The sequence below is a fragment of the Thermobia domestica genome, chromosome 18 (assembly GCF_964235325.1).
Source record: "Thermobia domestica chromosome 18, izTheDome1.hap1.1, whole genome shotgun sequence".
NCBI lineage: Eukaryota > Metazoa > Arthropoda > Insecta > Zygentoma > Lepismatidae > Thermobia > Thermobia domestica.
The window spans coordinates 53812765-53831336 of NC_137471.1; the positions used below are offsets into that span (position 1 = coordinate 53812765).

Here is an 18572-nt window from a genome sequence, read left to right on the forward strand (position 1 = left end):
GTTGGAAACTTACGTAAAGCAGTAGATCACGTCTTGTATAACCTCGGGTCTGAAAAAGGACAATATGCACCATCAATTAAACTAAAGAACTGGTAAAACTCCATAGAAGCTTTATGCTAATGTCGCTGAAAGTTTTATATATCATTTAATCTTATTCTTAGTATGGCCTTTTCCAAATTACTTAACAGAGCATTAAGAGTTTCAAATTCAGTTACAAGTGTCGCTAAATTTTATCGGTGATGGACCAATAACATGCACAAAAAATGACTGAAATTTGAGTTAGTTATAAGGTGTTACCCTACCACTTAAACTACAGAACAAACTCATGTGGCCGATAACATGAAAGAAGTTTCTATCCATTCAAAGCGGGCATAGGCAAACTGTAAATAGTGTACATGTTTAATGAGAGATCCCGGAGTTGATTCTAACTGGATGAGTTTCAAGCCATATGTTGTGTCTTCTTTCTGTAATAAAATTGTGAGTAATTGATAAATATATGTTTTGTAGAATTGTAAGTAAAAATATCACAATTTTGTTTGACTGATATGCAACTTTTGTAAAGAGAACTAAACATTTGGATCTGACCGCAAAAGTAGATCAAAATCCTCTTTTCTTAGGAATAAGTTTTTTAAGTGATTTCATGAGTGAAGCGTATTGGACCAAGAAAGTAGATTCTTAAACTGAAATTTGCATTATACCAAAGATCTATTACCCTCGACTTCTCAAAAATTAACTCTTTTCCGTCATTTTCCTTTGTTGTCTTTATATTGTTTTCTTCTATGTATGTACATAATATCTTTATGAGAAAAAAATTATAAAAACCTTCTGAAATGCAAATATAGATTGATATAATAAAATAGTAGGGGCTGCAAATTCTTTGTAATTGAGTGAGTGATAATTATAATATATAAATTGTACTTGCCTCCATGTACCTGAGGGAAGTACGGTGATTCAGTAGTAGAGCGCTTACCTCTGATGTGTTGGGTCCCTGGTTCGATCCCGGCCAAGTAAGTTTGTGGTGGACAACATCATGGCCGTGGGTTTTCTCGGGATACTTCCGTTTCCTCCCACTAATTCTTCCATCATCATTCACTTGCCTTAATCATTAGCCTTAAGGACATAACGTGGGACATTAAACTGCAAGATGTATTTCATTTCATTTCCATGTACCTGATAGTCTAGTAGTTTTGATTTTAGTTTCTGGATATTTCGGAAACTTCTGTTCAACGGACAAGGCTTCTACTTTATGTTGATTTAGTTTAGAATCGAACCTGAGTCTCTTGCCTCAAACATTCAGTTGTGGTATCTCATATTTAGCAGTACTACTTTACTACCTTGTTTTTTTATTTCCAGAGCAATCCTCGTGGTGGCTGTGTAGTGATCGTTTCACTGTGGCAGACATTTCTCTGAGTATTCTATTGGATCGGTTGTATTGTCTGGGACTGGAGAAAAGATTTTGGGAGGATGGAAAGCGGCCATATTTGGAATCGTATTATAATCGTGTTCAGCTCCGAGACTCATACAAGAAAACTATTCCATCTCGACTGTTCCATTTAAAAATGCTTGTCAAAATGCAAGCTCCTTTCTTGATAGGTGTTGTGGCGGCCATAGCTGTACTTATAGGTGGAATTATTTATCTTAAGAAGCGCAAGTGAAAACATGTGATCAGGTGATCAGTTGTTAAAATAGTGGAGTTCCCGTTTAATTACAAGGGTATTTGTTATCTCTTTAAGCAATTGATATTTTGCAGGTGACTTGTCTGTCGTTTGGTGATAGCTGTATGTGGGTAGTATGACACTACAGTTACATGTAAAATGAAAATTAATAACATGGAGCATGGGCTTTCTTCTGTACTCTTAAAGACGAAAAATGTGTGTTTGGTGATAGCAAATGAGACATAATGGTGGGTTACGTAGCCGTGATTAGTAGATGATGCAGGGAGTTCTTTCGTAGCAAGAGAGGCTCTAGTAGAGTAATAAAGGTGCGTTGTGAGACTGCATGAATAACTTGTTTGATGCGAAAAACATATATATATATGAATGCCTATAGAAATATTGGAGACTTACATTTGTAACAAAGACATATATGCAGCCGTACCGCCTTATCGTAAGTAAATGTTATGGTAATGCCAATACGGTTTTGGTTTCGGTAATTTTTTGTACGCAGTACAACGCTTTTATGTACATAGCTAAAAGTTCAGTATGAACAAGACTTGTGTTACATAATATTCGATTCATAAAGTATGATGTACCAAGTAATATTGAATACGAGGCGCCGTTCTAGCTAGTTTCAGAGGTTCTTAGTTTCCTGAAATACAATACTTTTTTATGTATACGTATCTTAACTGAGAGAACAAAAAGGATTCCAGTACATTTACTGGAGGGGTATACGTGTTTTCCGCTCATTCTAGCTTTCGATCTAATTTGTAACTTCAACTAAAAGTCCAAAGTCTAACCAAAATAATAATCTTGTATTATAGTATCGGCAACGTATCATTGTTTTCATCAGATAATATATGATGAAGGTAAATTGTGTGTTGCCGAAACTGTAATATAAGTTATTATCACCAAGATTTTCGATTTGGTGAGATTCTGGATTGTACTTAAAGGATATACTTGCGTATAACGAAACACAGTCACAGACAACATAATATCGTTTTTGGTACCTTTCCGTTCATTATGTTCATTGTAGAATAAGAAAAAAGTATGAGAAAGCAAGGAATAATGATATGTGTATCGAGTGAGCTGTATCTAAGAGAACTTAAAAGAAATCCATCCATTATTTTCCTCCCAATAAAATAATAGCTCCAATTCGTAGAACATCATATACTCAACCACCCATAGGATGCGTGCATACAAACAGATTGATATTGATCTAATTCTTGATGTCAATAAAACGTTATTCTTTATTACGTACTAGTAAAGACTGAGTTCGATCGTCCAGCATATCAAAACTTGTACAAATTGAAAGGGGAATTCTTTGCGTTTGAACCAAAACTTGTTCTGTGTGATTTCTGAATTTTTGTTGCGGATTTCGTGCCGTCTAAGTTAAGACTGTCCTTCTGGTGGGAACTAACACTGAGCCATGTGTACTATTCAATGGAATGGTCAAGTTAAGTGTACAAACCACAATTTCCCAAATAGTGTCAAATAAAACTGAGCATAAAGGAACATTGTGTACATTTTGTGGTACACTCGCGAAATAAGGAAATTACCTCTGTAAAATTTGTAGTTAATATTTTGTTAATAAGCCATCAATTTGATCACAGTCTTGTATATAAAGGTGAATGTACGTTTGTTTGTATGTGTGTCCGCTATAGAAATCCACACCGTTGAATTATTTGAAATGAATTTTGGAACTTAGTATTTACCACGAATTGGGTTTTTGCCATGTCAGTTTGATGAAGATGCGTCTCCTAGTGGAAGACAGCGGATTGAAAATATACACCACAAAATAGGGTATCTCAGGAGCCCCTTAAGTTAGATGAAACTCGGTATGTATAATTCTCATTAAAAATAATTGGACACGTGTTGCAACGTTTTCGAAAATTTCGCTCCTACACAGCAAAAAATGAGATGTTAAAACAACACAAAATGACTACCACTTTAGCGTGTTACATGTGTGTTGTTTCCAGAACACCAAGAACATCACCTTCCGAGCATATCAGAAATTACTAGTAACTGGCAATGCGAGTTTGCATTTGTTTTTATTGTTTGCTATGTTTTCTGCTATGAATTGTCTGACAACAGTTACATGAGTAGCAGTGCTGCTGTGTGTTGTTCGTATCCCCTAGCACATAAGAACAACGGAGAACAACAACAGATGGTAGAACTGCTACTCATGTAACTGTTGTCAGACAATACAAAAGGTTACAAAACTATTTTCGTGACCAATTACAAAAAACGTAGTACGTTACTCGTTATTTGGCATAAATGTCAAATATACTGCGTAAGGCTTTATTAATAGCAAACAGAAAATCCAATGCAAATGCTCGCTGGCAGTTACTAGTTATTTCTGGTGTGCTTGGAAGGCGATTATCCGTTGTGTTGAAAGAACACACAACTAACACGTTAAAGTGGTAGTCATTTTGTGTTTTTTTAACACCCCATTATTTGCTGTGTAAGGGGGAAGAGGCTATTCTTATAATTTTTCAATTTTGTTGTCGTAAAATGGGAACGGTTCGACCGTTTAGAGTAAATTTGTTAACATAGTTCGTACCTGAATTGACGTGAGCTTTCACCATTATCCTTTGATCGAAATGCGGATTCGAAAGGAAGGGGGGAAATTTTTGGTAAAGAATTTGAAACAGAGTTCGTACTGGTCATGGAAAATGATGCAGGTCAGGAAAGTTCTGGGGAAAAGAGTGGAAATCAGGTAAAATAAGGGAAATTTTATAAAATATATTATTTTCTAACATTAATTGTACACCAATTCCAGCTTAGCCAACCATTAATGATCACAGCATGGAACGTTGCTCAGATTTTTATGGGTAGTAAATGGATATTCGTATGAGCAATTGATTATTATTTGTCTCTATGGAATAATTATTCTCATATATAAATAATCACCGTTATTTATTCCTTACTTTTGTATTAACGTCATCAAACTCCTGTCATGAAAGTCAGGGTATTTCTTGCCAAAGGTCAGGGAAATAAATTTCTCCAGATCAGTAGGAACCCTGTGAAATAATTTTTTTTAGTTCCATTAACTTAGTGTTCGCATGTGAAGAATAGGTATTTCAGTTAGTAGTAAACTCAACAATATTATTAGCGCTTAACAAAAACAAAAACAAACAAACAAAAAAAAAAAAAAGTCCAAAGACAGGACATATACAAATCAATAGACCTCATTGAGCTTAACCAAATGATACGCATGGGTGTAAATCCTCTGTGCTAGAAATTTCTGATGTACTGAGATGAAAGTGATACTAAAATGTAACCTCATCCAACTTTTGGTTATGACACTAGCAACACTCGACAGTATACGAAATGATTAGTGAGATATAGCCCAATATTATGAAAAACCCTTAAACTTTAGTGTTTGCTGCAGTATAATATTGTCCGAAAAAGAGACGTATAGAAATCTATAAATCATATCGAGTTGAACAACATAGAACGCCTGTAAGTAAATTCTCATGCGCAGTTACCGAGAAAAACTGATTTGTATGACGCCAAAAAGTATGTCGTTCTTTGCCAATGCTAGTTCATCCCTTTATTTTCTAGAACAGATTATTTGTTATTACTTATTGGACGTGTGGCACACATTTGCAATAACAATAATATAATGATTCACTTATAATGTTCCTTTTTTTTAAGCCTATATTTCAATTGGTATAGACTTCACTTTTCGTCAGGCCAGAAGGCTTAAATTATTTCCCTATGCAGATCTTGTAACTAACCTGTTGCAACTAACAGTGATACGTAGTTTAAAAAAAGCGTCCTTATATGAACTATGCATAACCACTTATATATCTTTTATATAAGCGCTCTTAATATATTAACATAAGAATACACTAAACCCGTTTTTTGTAAGAGTCCGTTGATACCGTCTTCTTTACTAATCTTCATTATGTCCATCAACCGAGAGATTATTTGCAAAGAAAACGCATTGTTAAGTAGCACATTATAGCTGTTGTTGCGTCTTATAACGGTGATACATACTTCTCACAGTGACCTGCATACTACCTTAGAATTAGATTTTTGGGCTTTCGGCATCTATGGCCATGTTAGCGTGTCATATACAAGGGATGACGATCACATTACCCGGAAGCTGGAGAAGAAGAAGGAAATAGGAAAGGAAGCAAGCGGTCTGGGGCCATTGTGTGAGATACCATTCCGGCATTTGCCTGGTGTGAATGAGGAAAACGTCACTTAAGATGCCTGGCCAGCAAAACTCTTGTAAATATCTCTATGGCATAAGAAATCCGGAAGTGCAAGATGCTCCAGCTCCAGCTCCAGATTTAAAACCCAGCCAGTGGACCTTGTCGTGTTGCTAATCCAATCAGAACTGCTGTTACGCATTTGCTTTCAATAAACTCCATTATCAATCATACATTATCTTTTCATCTTTTTCGCCTACTTGCAAGTGTTTCAACAAACTGTTATCTATATTGCCCGTATCACGTACCGATCTTGTTATTGGCATACTATTCGACGATGAGTACTTATTTTATTGAAGACTTCCAAGGATAACTTTGTAACCATTTATCATTTTGCTCCCTAAACGCTGTTATACAAAGTAAAAGTTGCAGGCCGATATAAGCAACAGGAATATAGCCACCAGGAAATCACGATAAATTTTTATTTAATTTTAAAAATGATGATTAATTATTCCGTATTTGAAAACAATGTGTCAAAAGATACGTTTCTGTTTTGCCCTATTATTCTCAAAAAGTAAAAAGAAAATCAAATAAAACGAGTTTTGTAAATAGTTTCTGTGATAACGTGACAATAGGAAGAACGAATATATCATTGTATTATTATTAATGTTTCTATCAGATCAAATAATAGGATTCGGTTAGAAAAGATTTGTAATACTTAAAAAAAAATTTAGAAGGTTTCAACTGGACAGAAAGAGCACGCTTTCTTTCCCTGTTAACCCGGCAAATACTATAAAATACTGTATTCATCATGTTTGATCATTCGAGTTTGCTTAGGACCTCTAAGAAAAACTCCCATTAGTTAACTACAACTTACTAAATTTGTAGTTATTGGGTCTTTTAATATATATTCGGTTTTTATGTATGCCGTAAATAAGCTGCACAATAGGAAGAGCTGTAGTAAGAAGTAGGGGACTTGGAGCTCAAATACCTTACACTCCATTCAAATATATATTTTTTTTAAAATTAAATATCATTATACATTAAACAATGTTATTATATTATAGTAGAACTCTTAATACCCTCTTTCCACGACGTTTACAAAATCCTCACAGCGATCAATAAGTGATGTCACAATAGTGATTATGTACTTGTCATCAGGAATGAATTCATGAAAGAGTCCTGAAAGAATCATTCCTGCAGAACAAATAAATCCCTTCCAAGTAAATTTCGCGATTGGATGATTTAGATGTAAGAATTTTAACAGGGGGAGGGGGAATTAGTCCCTAAATTACTTATATTCCGTCTAAATACTCCATCGACAATTGAAAATATTGTGATGCTACAATTTATATGTGAAGTTAGCTAAGAAAGTATCTCATTTAAATAGCAGATCCCCTTTCCTATAGTTAACCGTGCTGAAAACGAACGTTCAGTTCCAATCAGTTAACTGTGTTGATTTTTTTCTTTTTCTCCACAAAATACTGTAAAATTCAAATAATCATCATTCTTTTTCTGTCGTGATTTTCTATTACTTATAAAATACTATTTAGCAAAACAATATCGTTAGTTTTGAGTAGCGTGTTTCCAAAGGTAATGACGACTGAAATTTAAAAAAATATAAAATAATAATCAGCTTTACCATACAAAGAGTGAAACAGTGAATGACCGGACCGAGACTCGAACTCGGGAGTCCCGGTCCAGTTTTTTTAATATACTGTGTGTGTTGCTGAATTCGCATCTACAGAAGATCTTGTATGTAAATATTTGGTTGTTTCCTCTTTTCACTATTGTAAGATAAACAGCTTTATTAAACGGTAACATGAAACAACGGCCATTTGAACGCAAGAGTTGGTTACTTCCAATTACACAGTTTCGTAATTCAGACAGTTTTGATTATTTAAAAAAAAGAAGAAAAAAAAGTAAATTATAAAATACTACAAATATGGCGGAATAAAAATAAGAAGTTTGCAGTGCGAGATTGCTAGGAAGAACTTCAGTTTTACCAGGTGGGTTATCTTTGCATTTCATATAAATATACCATCCATAATACCTAAAATTTTCTGACCCATCTCTTCTTCAGTGGAAAGTGAAATATTAAATAAAGCCATTGAAAATTATATGTGACGGAACATTGATACAGAGCACAACGTCAGTGAATTCGTATTATTACGAATGTTAAAAATTTAATAACGTAGTGAATTTAATATTCGTGAAAAAGTTTCCGTCAAAAAAAAAAAAAAAAAAAAAAAAACGTTTGAAAGTTCTGCTAATTGGGGGAGAATTCGAAAGAAATAATTGTCTCGGCAAATGGTGTTTTACAAGTACTCGAAAATTATACAGGAAAATCTATTTGAATTTTGTATTTTTAAAATCTTGGGGGAAAAAGGTACTTTGCGGATAGATGAACTCTCGTAAGCGGAAATTAATTTGCAACAGAAATAAATATAGTATCCCAGGATTCCTCTAAGTATAGCTTTATTTGTGTGAGTTAATTTGATGATTCTTCGAAAGTTAGAATTGTAATGTACAACCAAAATGAACTTTAGGAATGATGAACTCAAATATAAGAGGTCTTACCTTGTATCTGGGAAATTCACAAAAAATCTATCAAAGGGTTTCGATGTTCACTGATGTCTTTATCAGTCACAGAAGAGTTCCACAGCAAGGTAGGAAGCTCATGTTACCAGTTTAGCAGCGAATAGAAGTCATTGGTAAAGATTTCAGTGAACATCGAAACCGTTTGATAGTATTTTTAATTCCCCGGATATAATGTAAGATTTTTTTATATTTGAGTTATTCATTGAGTTGAGTTGAGTATTTTATGGCAACTATATAGGAAATAACTGTTTTTTATATACCTTGCATTAATAGATGTTTGTATTCACTAAACTGGAAGCATCTTTAGATGAATTAGCTCTTGAAGATAGATCAAGTTGTAATTACATGTTTGTTTTGTATACACTAGAGAGTTCCGTTTAACCGAATTCGATGGTACCGATAGTACTTCGATTAAACCGGAATAAAGGTTTGGTTGTGTGATATACACAACTGTATATTTGATACATTTTAATATATTTTCAGCGTAGACGGAGATTGGGGGAGTTGATAAGTACATCCAGTACATTGTAACAATGAACGTACTCTTTGGGGAATAACTGTTAGACCAAAACATTCTGTATTCATTGTTGTTTTTAAATAAAAATCGCCCACGAGTAAAGTTTTTAGTAATTCAGTTAAGCCGGAAATTTGGTTAATTGGAATTCAGTTAAACAGTACCGTAGTGTATCTTCTTTCATGTGTTTAATGAGTACACTTTCCATTGTTTAATGCAGAATTTATAAAAACTTCTTACACAAATTATACAAATGCATTTCCAATCCTTTGTTCGAAAAATGTATTAACAGTCATTTAAGATAAATAGTTATTCTTCTTCATAAACACCACTATATATTATAGTAGCCAGTCGTTATAGGTTTTTCTTGCTATTATGAAAACAAAAGAACTGAAAGGGATTTTTTAAAAATTTTTAATGGATGCCGCTTTTCAATGTTCACTGCAAAATTCTTAAACACTTTTTACACACAATTATAAAATATATAGATTTTTTTTTTCATATTGTCATTACAAAATTACAGTAGGGACTGGCAACTATGATACATGGTAGGTTAATGAAGAAGAATCAGTACTTTTCGTAAGTGACTATTAATACATTTTCCGTATGTAGAGAACTGGAAATAAATGTTGATAATTATATGTAAAAAGTGTTTTAAGAATTCTACAGTGAACATTGAAAAGCGACACCTATTAAATATACGGAAGAAGATATACAAGGCAGTTACAGCTCGATCTGTCTTCATGAGCTAATTTCTCTGAAGATGCTTCTAGTATATAGGAAGTGAAATATTAGAGAATAAAAACATCAATTAACGCAAGATATGTTAATAAAAAATAAACATGAAAATCTTAACATATTAGCAATTAGTTTTACAAATGATGGTTTGGCAAAGTATCTTGTTAGCAGGATTTGCTCTTTTCTGGATATGATGACTTGCGACTAGTTCTTTTTTCTTTCTTTCTTTTGATTTGTTTTATAAGGTTAGTTTTTCTATATAATGTTATTGTAGCCATGTTCCATTTTTTTTTTCAATCTTAATTTCAATATGTGTACAGACGAGTCTTCTGTTATTGTTTTATACATACATTATGACACTTGATAAAATATTATTTTTGCGTGCTGGACGGTTTCAGAGAAATGTATGGTGCATATATTTAAATAGCATACATGTAAGACTTTATAAAGAGAAGCTTCAAACAATTATGTATACTTGTAAGATCTCATTTCTGTTATTTATAACTTGTTTTTGTTTGTACATTTGACAACTCTGTGATGTCGCTCAAAACTAAAGAAGAAATGTTATCACATATTGTAGTGAATATTGGCATTCCATATATATATTCTCTGTTATTTCTGTTGTTGAAAAAATTCGATAACTGGATTACCGATAGATAAACAGATTAGTTTCGATTTAACTATGCACTTATGTGATATATACAGAGTGAGAGATGAAGGTACTACCTAAAAATTAATAAAATAGTCTTAGTATGAACTAGAAATAGCTTCCTTTTGGAGATTATTATTTATTTGGAAAAATTTAACTTTTCGAGGGTAAATAATACAGAAGTTGAACTGCACGTTACGTATATAATAATATCATACTCATTTTGTCCACAACTAATAGTTCTCCAAAAGTCACAAGAAGTTCACATTTTGACTGCAGGTTTATTCCCTGCTTCCTTTCGAGAGTCTCTTGTGTAACTCTCCAAGAATCATGATTGCAGACGTAAAGGTGTTTCTTCGAGATTTTCTCTAAAAAAAAATAAAAAAAAAAAAAAAAAAATTACGTATATATTGGCAATTTAAATTTTACAATTTCTCTGCACAACTATGCTTCTTCCGGTATCATTTTATCCTTTCGTATAGTATATTCCCCAATCAACAAAGAGATTTCTCAGCGTGTAGAACTCGTAAATCGTAGATTCACTCCGAGTGTTTTCTTTAAGTATCGTTGCCTTTTTACCCGCGACTCAACATACTTTTTATTGTTTAAATTTTATTTTGTCATCTTGGTTGTATTGATTGCTTATCAGTTTACAGGCCAGAAATACAATACTACTTCGTACACAGAAATGTATGTTAAAAAAAAGGAAGTTTTCCTTCTAGCATTAGAAGTCAAGTTCTATTTACTTCTGTTTTCGAGCATACTTTATACGAGGTCTTAATTTTGGTTTGAAGAACCTAATATGAACGACCATTTAAGCATTCTTAAGCTCTGCGTTAAGATATATTCACTTAACTCCTTACATTAATTCATGTGCATTACTTCTTACTACTGTAATTTACAAATGAATGAAAAAAGAAGTTTGAGATAATTACGTTGGTAATAGTAACAGTTACCGTAGCAAATACAACTTTGTTCATTTCAGATATTAAATACTGTTACTAAATACTCTCATGTAAATTGTTACATTAGTTTTTGATAAATGATTGGTTGTATACTAATGATAATTTTGTCTAACAAAATCTGATAGTTACACTTTCAGCACACCATGAGTCTGAGCTCCTTCAGTAGTTCTAGATACTACAAATTAATCGCCGCTGCAATTACAGATCCTACGAGTCCAAATATATTTTTCACTCCAATGTACTCTAAATCCATGTTGTAGTGAGAAAAGATTAAGCTCTAAATTGAAATTTGGGAAACATTTTTTTGGACAGAACTTATGGAAACACTTTTTTAAGCATTTTTTTCTCGAGACTGTTTATTTCCAATTGTGATATTTGCTACATGATATATAGCGTAAAAACCCATGACTCACTCTCTGGTAAACCATGGCGTGCAACTTATCTTTCGTACTAAGCGAATTACTTTACCCCGAAATTCCTTCTTATTTTTCATAGCAGTAACTCCGAAACGAAGCGATATCATCATATACTTGATATTTTGTTTCTCTAATATCTTAGACAGTACTTTCATGTCTCAGATTTTTTCTGAGCCTGTATATAATGCCATCATCTTCATCAGATCTTTATAATAAAATTATTATTTTGCAAATATAGCGGATAAGCATTCATTTGGGATTTGATTTTTTCTTTCTTTAACGTACAAAGAAAATTTCTTTCCTTTAAATAAAAGTTAATTACATATTCTTCGAGAACTATTAATTCATTATTTTGCTAATGATTGCCTTAAATGTACAAATAATTGAAGATCATATTGTGAACAATGCCTATGTGCATAATTAATTCGACAACTTAAAATAATATTAACAATTTCGACACGTTATATATTGGGGAGTATTACATGTTCATAAATGAGATGTTGAAGATGGAATCTATCATCGTTAATAGGAAGTATGGCTTATTATGTTTAAACGGCATCAGATTTTTTTCTTTCACAGTGATCATTTCAATTGTAAGTGATGAAACTAACGTAATACCGTTAGCTGATTGAATTTACTTGCAATTAATATTATGTGTCGTGGTCGTATATGAGTTGGGATTTAAATCGTAATATCATCGACGTAGAAATACGTATTGGGATATTTGGTTTAAACACAATAAACCTACAATTTAACAGACTTAATGTTTCAAATGTTATATAATGTAAATATAGCACAATGCATTTTAACAGTCAAAGATCTAAATTGTCTGAAATGTTCATAATAAACCAACACCTCCGGGTCTGAAAATACAGGGTGTTTTAGGGGAAAAGGCAATACTTTGGGAAATGATATGGATGATTCCAAGCAAAAAAAGTTCAGATAAACATGGGTCCTATTGTTAACGGTTTGAGAGCTACATGTTGAGAACCATTTTTGACTATGTTGCTTATTGCTCACCTGTTAGTTATTTTACAGACGTGAGACATAGTACATTTGGAAAGTAATGGAATGGTCTTCTAAATGGTATGCAACATGTGTCAGTGAAAGGAAAGTTACCGATGGAAATTTGGGAGTTAGATGGCAACACTGATTCCGAAATTTGCCTCAATAACTTCCCTTACAGACACCATTGCCATATGAATATCGTTGGATAGGTCATTCTGTTAACTTTTAAATATGCTATGTCTGCCCCTCTATAGAATAAATACAGAGTGAGCAATAAGCAACTTAAGATTAAAAATGGTTCACAATCGGTAGCTCTCGAGCCGTTGAGAATAGCACCCATGTTCACATGAACTTTTTTTTGCTTAGAATCAGCCATATTACCATTCCCCAAAGTATTGCCCTTTTCACCTGTATGTCCGTTGCTTCGAGATCAGTTAAAATCGATAGTTTACTGTATTTGTATATTCCATCGTTTTAGATACGAAGTTCCAATATGTAATACTTCCTCAAAATATAACTTGACAGCTTGTAATTCTGACACCAGAAGTTGTACATATATTGTACAGATATTAATTCACAGTATTCTTCGCGCTTACAAGTTAGAAAAAAGAAAGAAAAGAAGTATTAAATAATTTACTTTCTTGTGATTAAAAAAAAAAAAAAAATTACTCCCAATTCCCGTTAATCTACATAAATAAATTTACTCAAATTCGCAATATTAAACATATAATAATTCAGAATTTTTGAGAAATATGTATAAAATGAACTTGTGATTAAGAATAAGAATTAACTACTCCAAAATATACTATATATATATATATATAAAAGTATTATATTATTCTTTTTTTCTTATATTGTCTTTTAACAAGAATAAATTTAAGCTCTTCTAGAAGAGTAGAATCAGATTGTTACGAATTGATTTTACGTGAAAGGTCTTTCATGGATGCTTATAGTCTGGAGAAAATTCTTTACATAGTAATGTAAGTAATATTTTTCTAAAACTAGAAAAGAAAAAAAAAATCTTTAACTCCAGATGTAACTATTTTTGTCATTCCTGTATATTTTTTGTATGTTGTGGCATTACTATTTTTTAAATAAATTAGATAGTAAACAGGATATATGTAATGTGTGTGTATATGTAATTTCCAGGTATCCTAAAAGGTAGTTGTGATGTATAGTAATGTCAGTTATTCTGGAAAAGAAGACCATACCGAAAGGGACTTTGCTATATTGTGTACTTTCGGATGGCCGTGCAATATGGTGAAAGTTGTTTTGAGTCGAACACAAGTGTAATACGCCTGTTTTTCCCGTATCAACTCTCGTAATGTTCTCTGTGACGGCACAGACAGAGAACGTCCTGAGCGTGACGAATCTTCAACACTTGTTACACCCTGTTTGAACTTATCTGCCCACTCGTACACTTGTATTGGACTCAAATTTTAACTTTCAATCATATTGCACTGCCATCCGATGGTGAATTTCGAGTGATTTTAACCCTTCAGCGGTCTAATCACATTCCGCTGTTCTACGTTGATGCAAGACTACCGCCATCTTGTAACTTACACTAAATTACAAATTGTTGAGGAAAGCAACGTTTATTATAAAATAATAAATATGTGACAGTTTCGCCAACTAAGTCTGATGAAGCCAATATCAATTAGTTGGCGAAACTGTTACATATTTATTATTTTATAATAAACGTTGCTTTCCTCAACAATTTGTAATTTAGTGTGTTATTGATTATGGCAAAGCTAGTATGAATCAGTTAGTTATTCGCCATCTTGTGTTACTAATCAGCAGGCCCAGCATCCCGTTCGCGAGGCAGGCGTGCCAGGCCAATCTGATAATAGTTCTACGACACCACCAAAAAATAACAAATTTTGTCTAAGTTTTGTATTTTTTTTTTTTTTTTTTTTTTTTTTTTTTTAAATACTTTTGCGGTTATTTATTGAATGGACCTTGTAGAGCATTTACCTCTGAAACGCTACAAAGGGTGTTGGTTTGATCTCTAGCTTGTGATGGACATTATGCGGGAGTTTTTTTTGTTTATTACCTTCTCGTCTTCCCACTTTATTTCTTACCAACTTTCACTTGTATTTGTTATGGTCGTCTTGTTTAAACTACAAGGCATAACCCGGAAGATTAAACTTCTGCTTTTCAGTAACAGAATTTTATGAGAGTTTCAGTCATTTCCTTATCTATTCCAAATTGGGCTTTTTTCCCTTGCAAGACAGTGTTTACCAACCAAGGTATGTACAATCCGCGGCAAAAAACCTGCAACATGAGGATGTAAGTTTATTGTGAAACTACGCCTAACAGCACAGGGAATGAACATAACGTCTAAGTGGAACGAATCACGCCAGGATAAACCTCGGGCTCCTCCCGTGCACACTTATTTTGGAGCAAAAGACTTCGTCATTTCACAATAAACTTATATGCTCATGTTGCAGGTTTTTTGCCGCGGATTGTACAATCCTTCCGAAATATCCTGTAATATGTACTTCATCGTATTTGTGATTCCGCTGTGTACAAGCCGCAAATGAACAAGTGAGGTAGTTTCTCACTTTAAAATATCCACGAACAAAGAAAGGGTTAAGCATAAGCACAAGATATGACTGAGAAGGCATAAACAAGCTTTGGAATAGGGAGATTCCAGATTTGAACCAGCTGTCCAGCTATTCTGGAATTTTTCCAAGTAGAGTTCACCAGGTCAGAATGACACATTTAAATATGGAGATTTCTTTTTCTGCAGTGTTGATTGCTAATGATTTCAGTGTAAAATGACACCGCATGGTGTTATTTGGAAGTTAAATGACTATTTTTTTCTCTTTCTTTTAAAGGGCTTATCGAGTTCAAAAATTAGCCACACTGCTTGACAGAAATAACACTGACTGTGGTAAGAAAGGTAGTACCGTAATAGATAGTGCTATGGAAAAAAAAAAAGCGCAATGAAACATTATTCTACGTAGGAAAATTCTTTTTTTACGGGAAAGGGAGAATACTTGATACGTATAGTAAGGTTTAGGCTGAAGTAGATGTAATTTGGTGGAAAAATTATCTTCAGCATGAAATGGAAAGTTTGTCAAAAATGCGATACGAGATTGCGACTGACAAACATCAGCAAGAGTTGCATGTCATTAGTTTCATACAGTTGTTGGTGGAAAAGGTTCTTTACCTTTTTTATAGGATATCATACAAACTTAAACCTTATCACACATATGAAATACTCTTCGCTTTGATTCGGTTTCTTGACAATATCTTTTTCCAACACATGAGGAAGTACCAAAATATTCTCAGATTAGAACATGGTTTCTCAACCTGTACGCGAGACACTGCTGGGTGCTATCAACGACTCTTATTGTCAAGTGTGCCCGAATCGGACTGAAGAACCATAATCAGAAATATGACTACGTAATGTCATTGTAGTTTGTTTATTTTATTCACTGATCGATCTTTCAATATATATAAACAGTTAATAAGTCAATAGGTGTGTATTTTTGCTCATGCGACAAAAAGAATATGGTTTACCGGAATAACTGACTACCAATACATTACTATATTGAATATTATGGTACTTTATGTGAAAAAGGTTAAGAATCCCTAAATATACTTGCCTCATTTAAGTTTGAACAGCATCCTTTTTAAAATAGTTGTTTTGCAGTGATACATCAATTCCGGCTCCCCTTTCGGATGGAAGTCTTGTTCTCGAAGTACATCAAAGATATTCTATCTACCATTCCTGTTGGATATCCATCAAATTATCAAAGTGATCTCTATTAGCTACAGCTTTATCTTCGGGAAAAGAAAGAAACTGCAAGGGTACAAATCTGATAAGCAGAGCAGATGCAGACATCTGATGTTGAGGACGAGAAGCTGACAATTGTCCATGCGCCACAGTTCACGTTGTCGTCATATGTTTTCCCCTGGTGTTCACGGTGTGGTCTTCGGAATAGAATTCAGTGCGCAACAGCTAGAAGAACGGATGATTATGCTCTTGGATCAGTCTGAGGCTATGTCACTTCCATCGGTCTTTGTAAAGATTGTAGTGTTTCTTTGGATCGTACCTGTAGATACAACTCTCTTATCCCAGTGATGACCCTTGACATGAAGGATTGGCCATCTACAGTACTTGAATCAGAAACTTGCACAGCAACGCGACGGATGTTCAAATCATACATGAAAATTGCTTACACTATTCTGTATAGCATTCATGACTGTAACAATGTCGTAAATCCTCATTTCGAAATATGACATAAATAGAACGACTACTCACAGACTTAGCAATACGAAAACCTATGTAAGAGATTTTTTTCTCTTTCTTTCGAGTCCTGTAAGACTGCAGACAGGAACATACATAGCCACAAAACTCAATTTTTGGGTGGCACAAAGAATTTCAGAGAGACCATATGTATCTGTAAAATGAATCATGTGAAGAAAGACTATATTGTGCACTCATGCCGGACATGTGGCTACTGTATAAGACACGGTTTCCAAAGACCTAAAATGTTTCTCATTAAGGTAAACAATTTTACATATATGTTTATAGTTGTAGGTCGTTTCACGAAGGATTTCGTTAATTCTTCGATTTCCGATTCAGAATATCCCTCAAAGCTTTATGCATGCCGAACCGAGGCGGACACCATATTATTTCTAAGACTTTACTGGAGATGGGACCTTCGTCACATATTTATGGCCGTCCTCCTTACCACGAAAGCCACATATGAAAATGGCCTAACGCTAAGGACAAAAGAAAAAAAGGAGAGTAAATGCGGCGAGTTAAATGTTGACGACTGTTAACTTTTTATCTATGCTAAAATTAAGGATACATGTTTCTCTGGTTACGCTTCCACAACACTACTGCGTCAAGGCGATAGCTAGAGGATAGTATTTCTAATGTTTACTAAATTCGACGTTATTGTAACTTTTTTTCTATTTCTTCCACAAACATTATCTAGGAAAGATACAAAGCCTAAATTCGGTTGTTTAATAACCTATATTCAGGGTTTATAAATTTTGGTAGGAGTTGCACTAGAATCTACCTGGAATATTATGTTACTATATTATGATCACATACGTGAAAGTGTGGGTTAATTCCCGTAGAAGTTCTCATATATAGTTTAGGTGTTGAATTGCGTACGGTTCGCACACCCTCTCGCTTACACTACCTGTTGATTATTATCTTACAAGGAACCCTAGGTATTTATCAGAGCCCGAATTTCATGAAACTTTGTATATAGAGAGAGTACCTCGGAAAACACGCACAGCCAAAAGTGTAGCTGCAGTCTCCAAGACGTTGAGACACTAGAGCTCGAGAAAGATCAAATGTGGGACTTTTTAACTGGTCATTGTAACGACACGAAATGAGCATACATGGATCCGAGATGGTACATATGATCTGTTAGAAGTTATAAAAATAATATCCACCATCTTGAAAGAGGCCATGTTGAAACTGGTGCGATTGGTGTAAATGAGAAGAGGCTCATGCGATGCATCAATTTGAACGTAAATAGACGCAAAAAGCTGTTGGTGAAATCTGTTGTGGGATTACATTATTCCTGTGCTTCTGGTAGAATGGTTTAGGTACAGTACAAGATGAGTAAAATGTATCTCATGACACTCTAGCAGATGTAGGGTACGGAGCACAATGAGTGGGATCAGTGTAAGTAGAAAAACAGAGCGAAATATAATTTTAGCACTACATGCTTTGTGTCAGAGTCAACATGTAATTGGTGTGGATGTGCTGATATGACGGGTTCAATCTTCATAATAATGCCATGGTCGGCATTAACTTATAACTATTTATTATATTTCCATTAATTCAAATAGAAATCAGAACGTCATATCAGTCTACTCATAGCGCTCC

General features: G+C 33.8%; 1 protein-coding gene across 1 annotated transcript in view; it reads left to right on the top strand.

Annotated features, from left to right (window-relative positions):
* Positions 1–13827, top strand: part of Gdap1 (ganglioside induced differentiation associated protein 1) — a 34077-nt gene extending 20250 nt beyond the window's left edge. The window contains exon 5 of the mRNA XM_081747067.1: positions 1354–13827. Within this exon, the coding sequence (XP_081603193.1) occupies positions 1354–1655 (302 nt within the window). The 3' untranslated portion in view covers positions 1656–13827. The remainder of the gene's footprint in view (positions 1–1353) is intronic.
* Positions 13828–18572: the final 4745 nt, after the last annotated feature.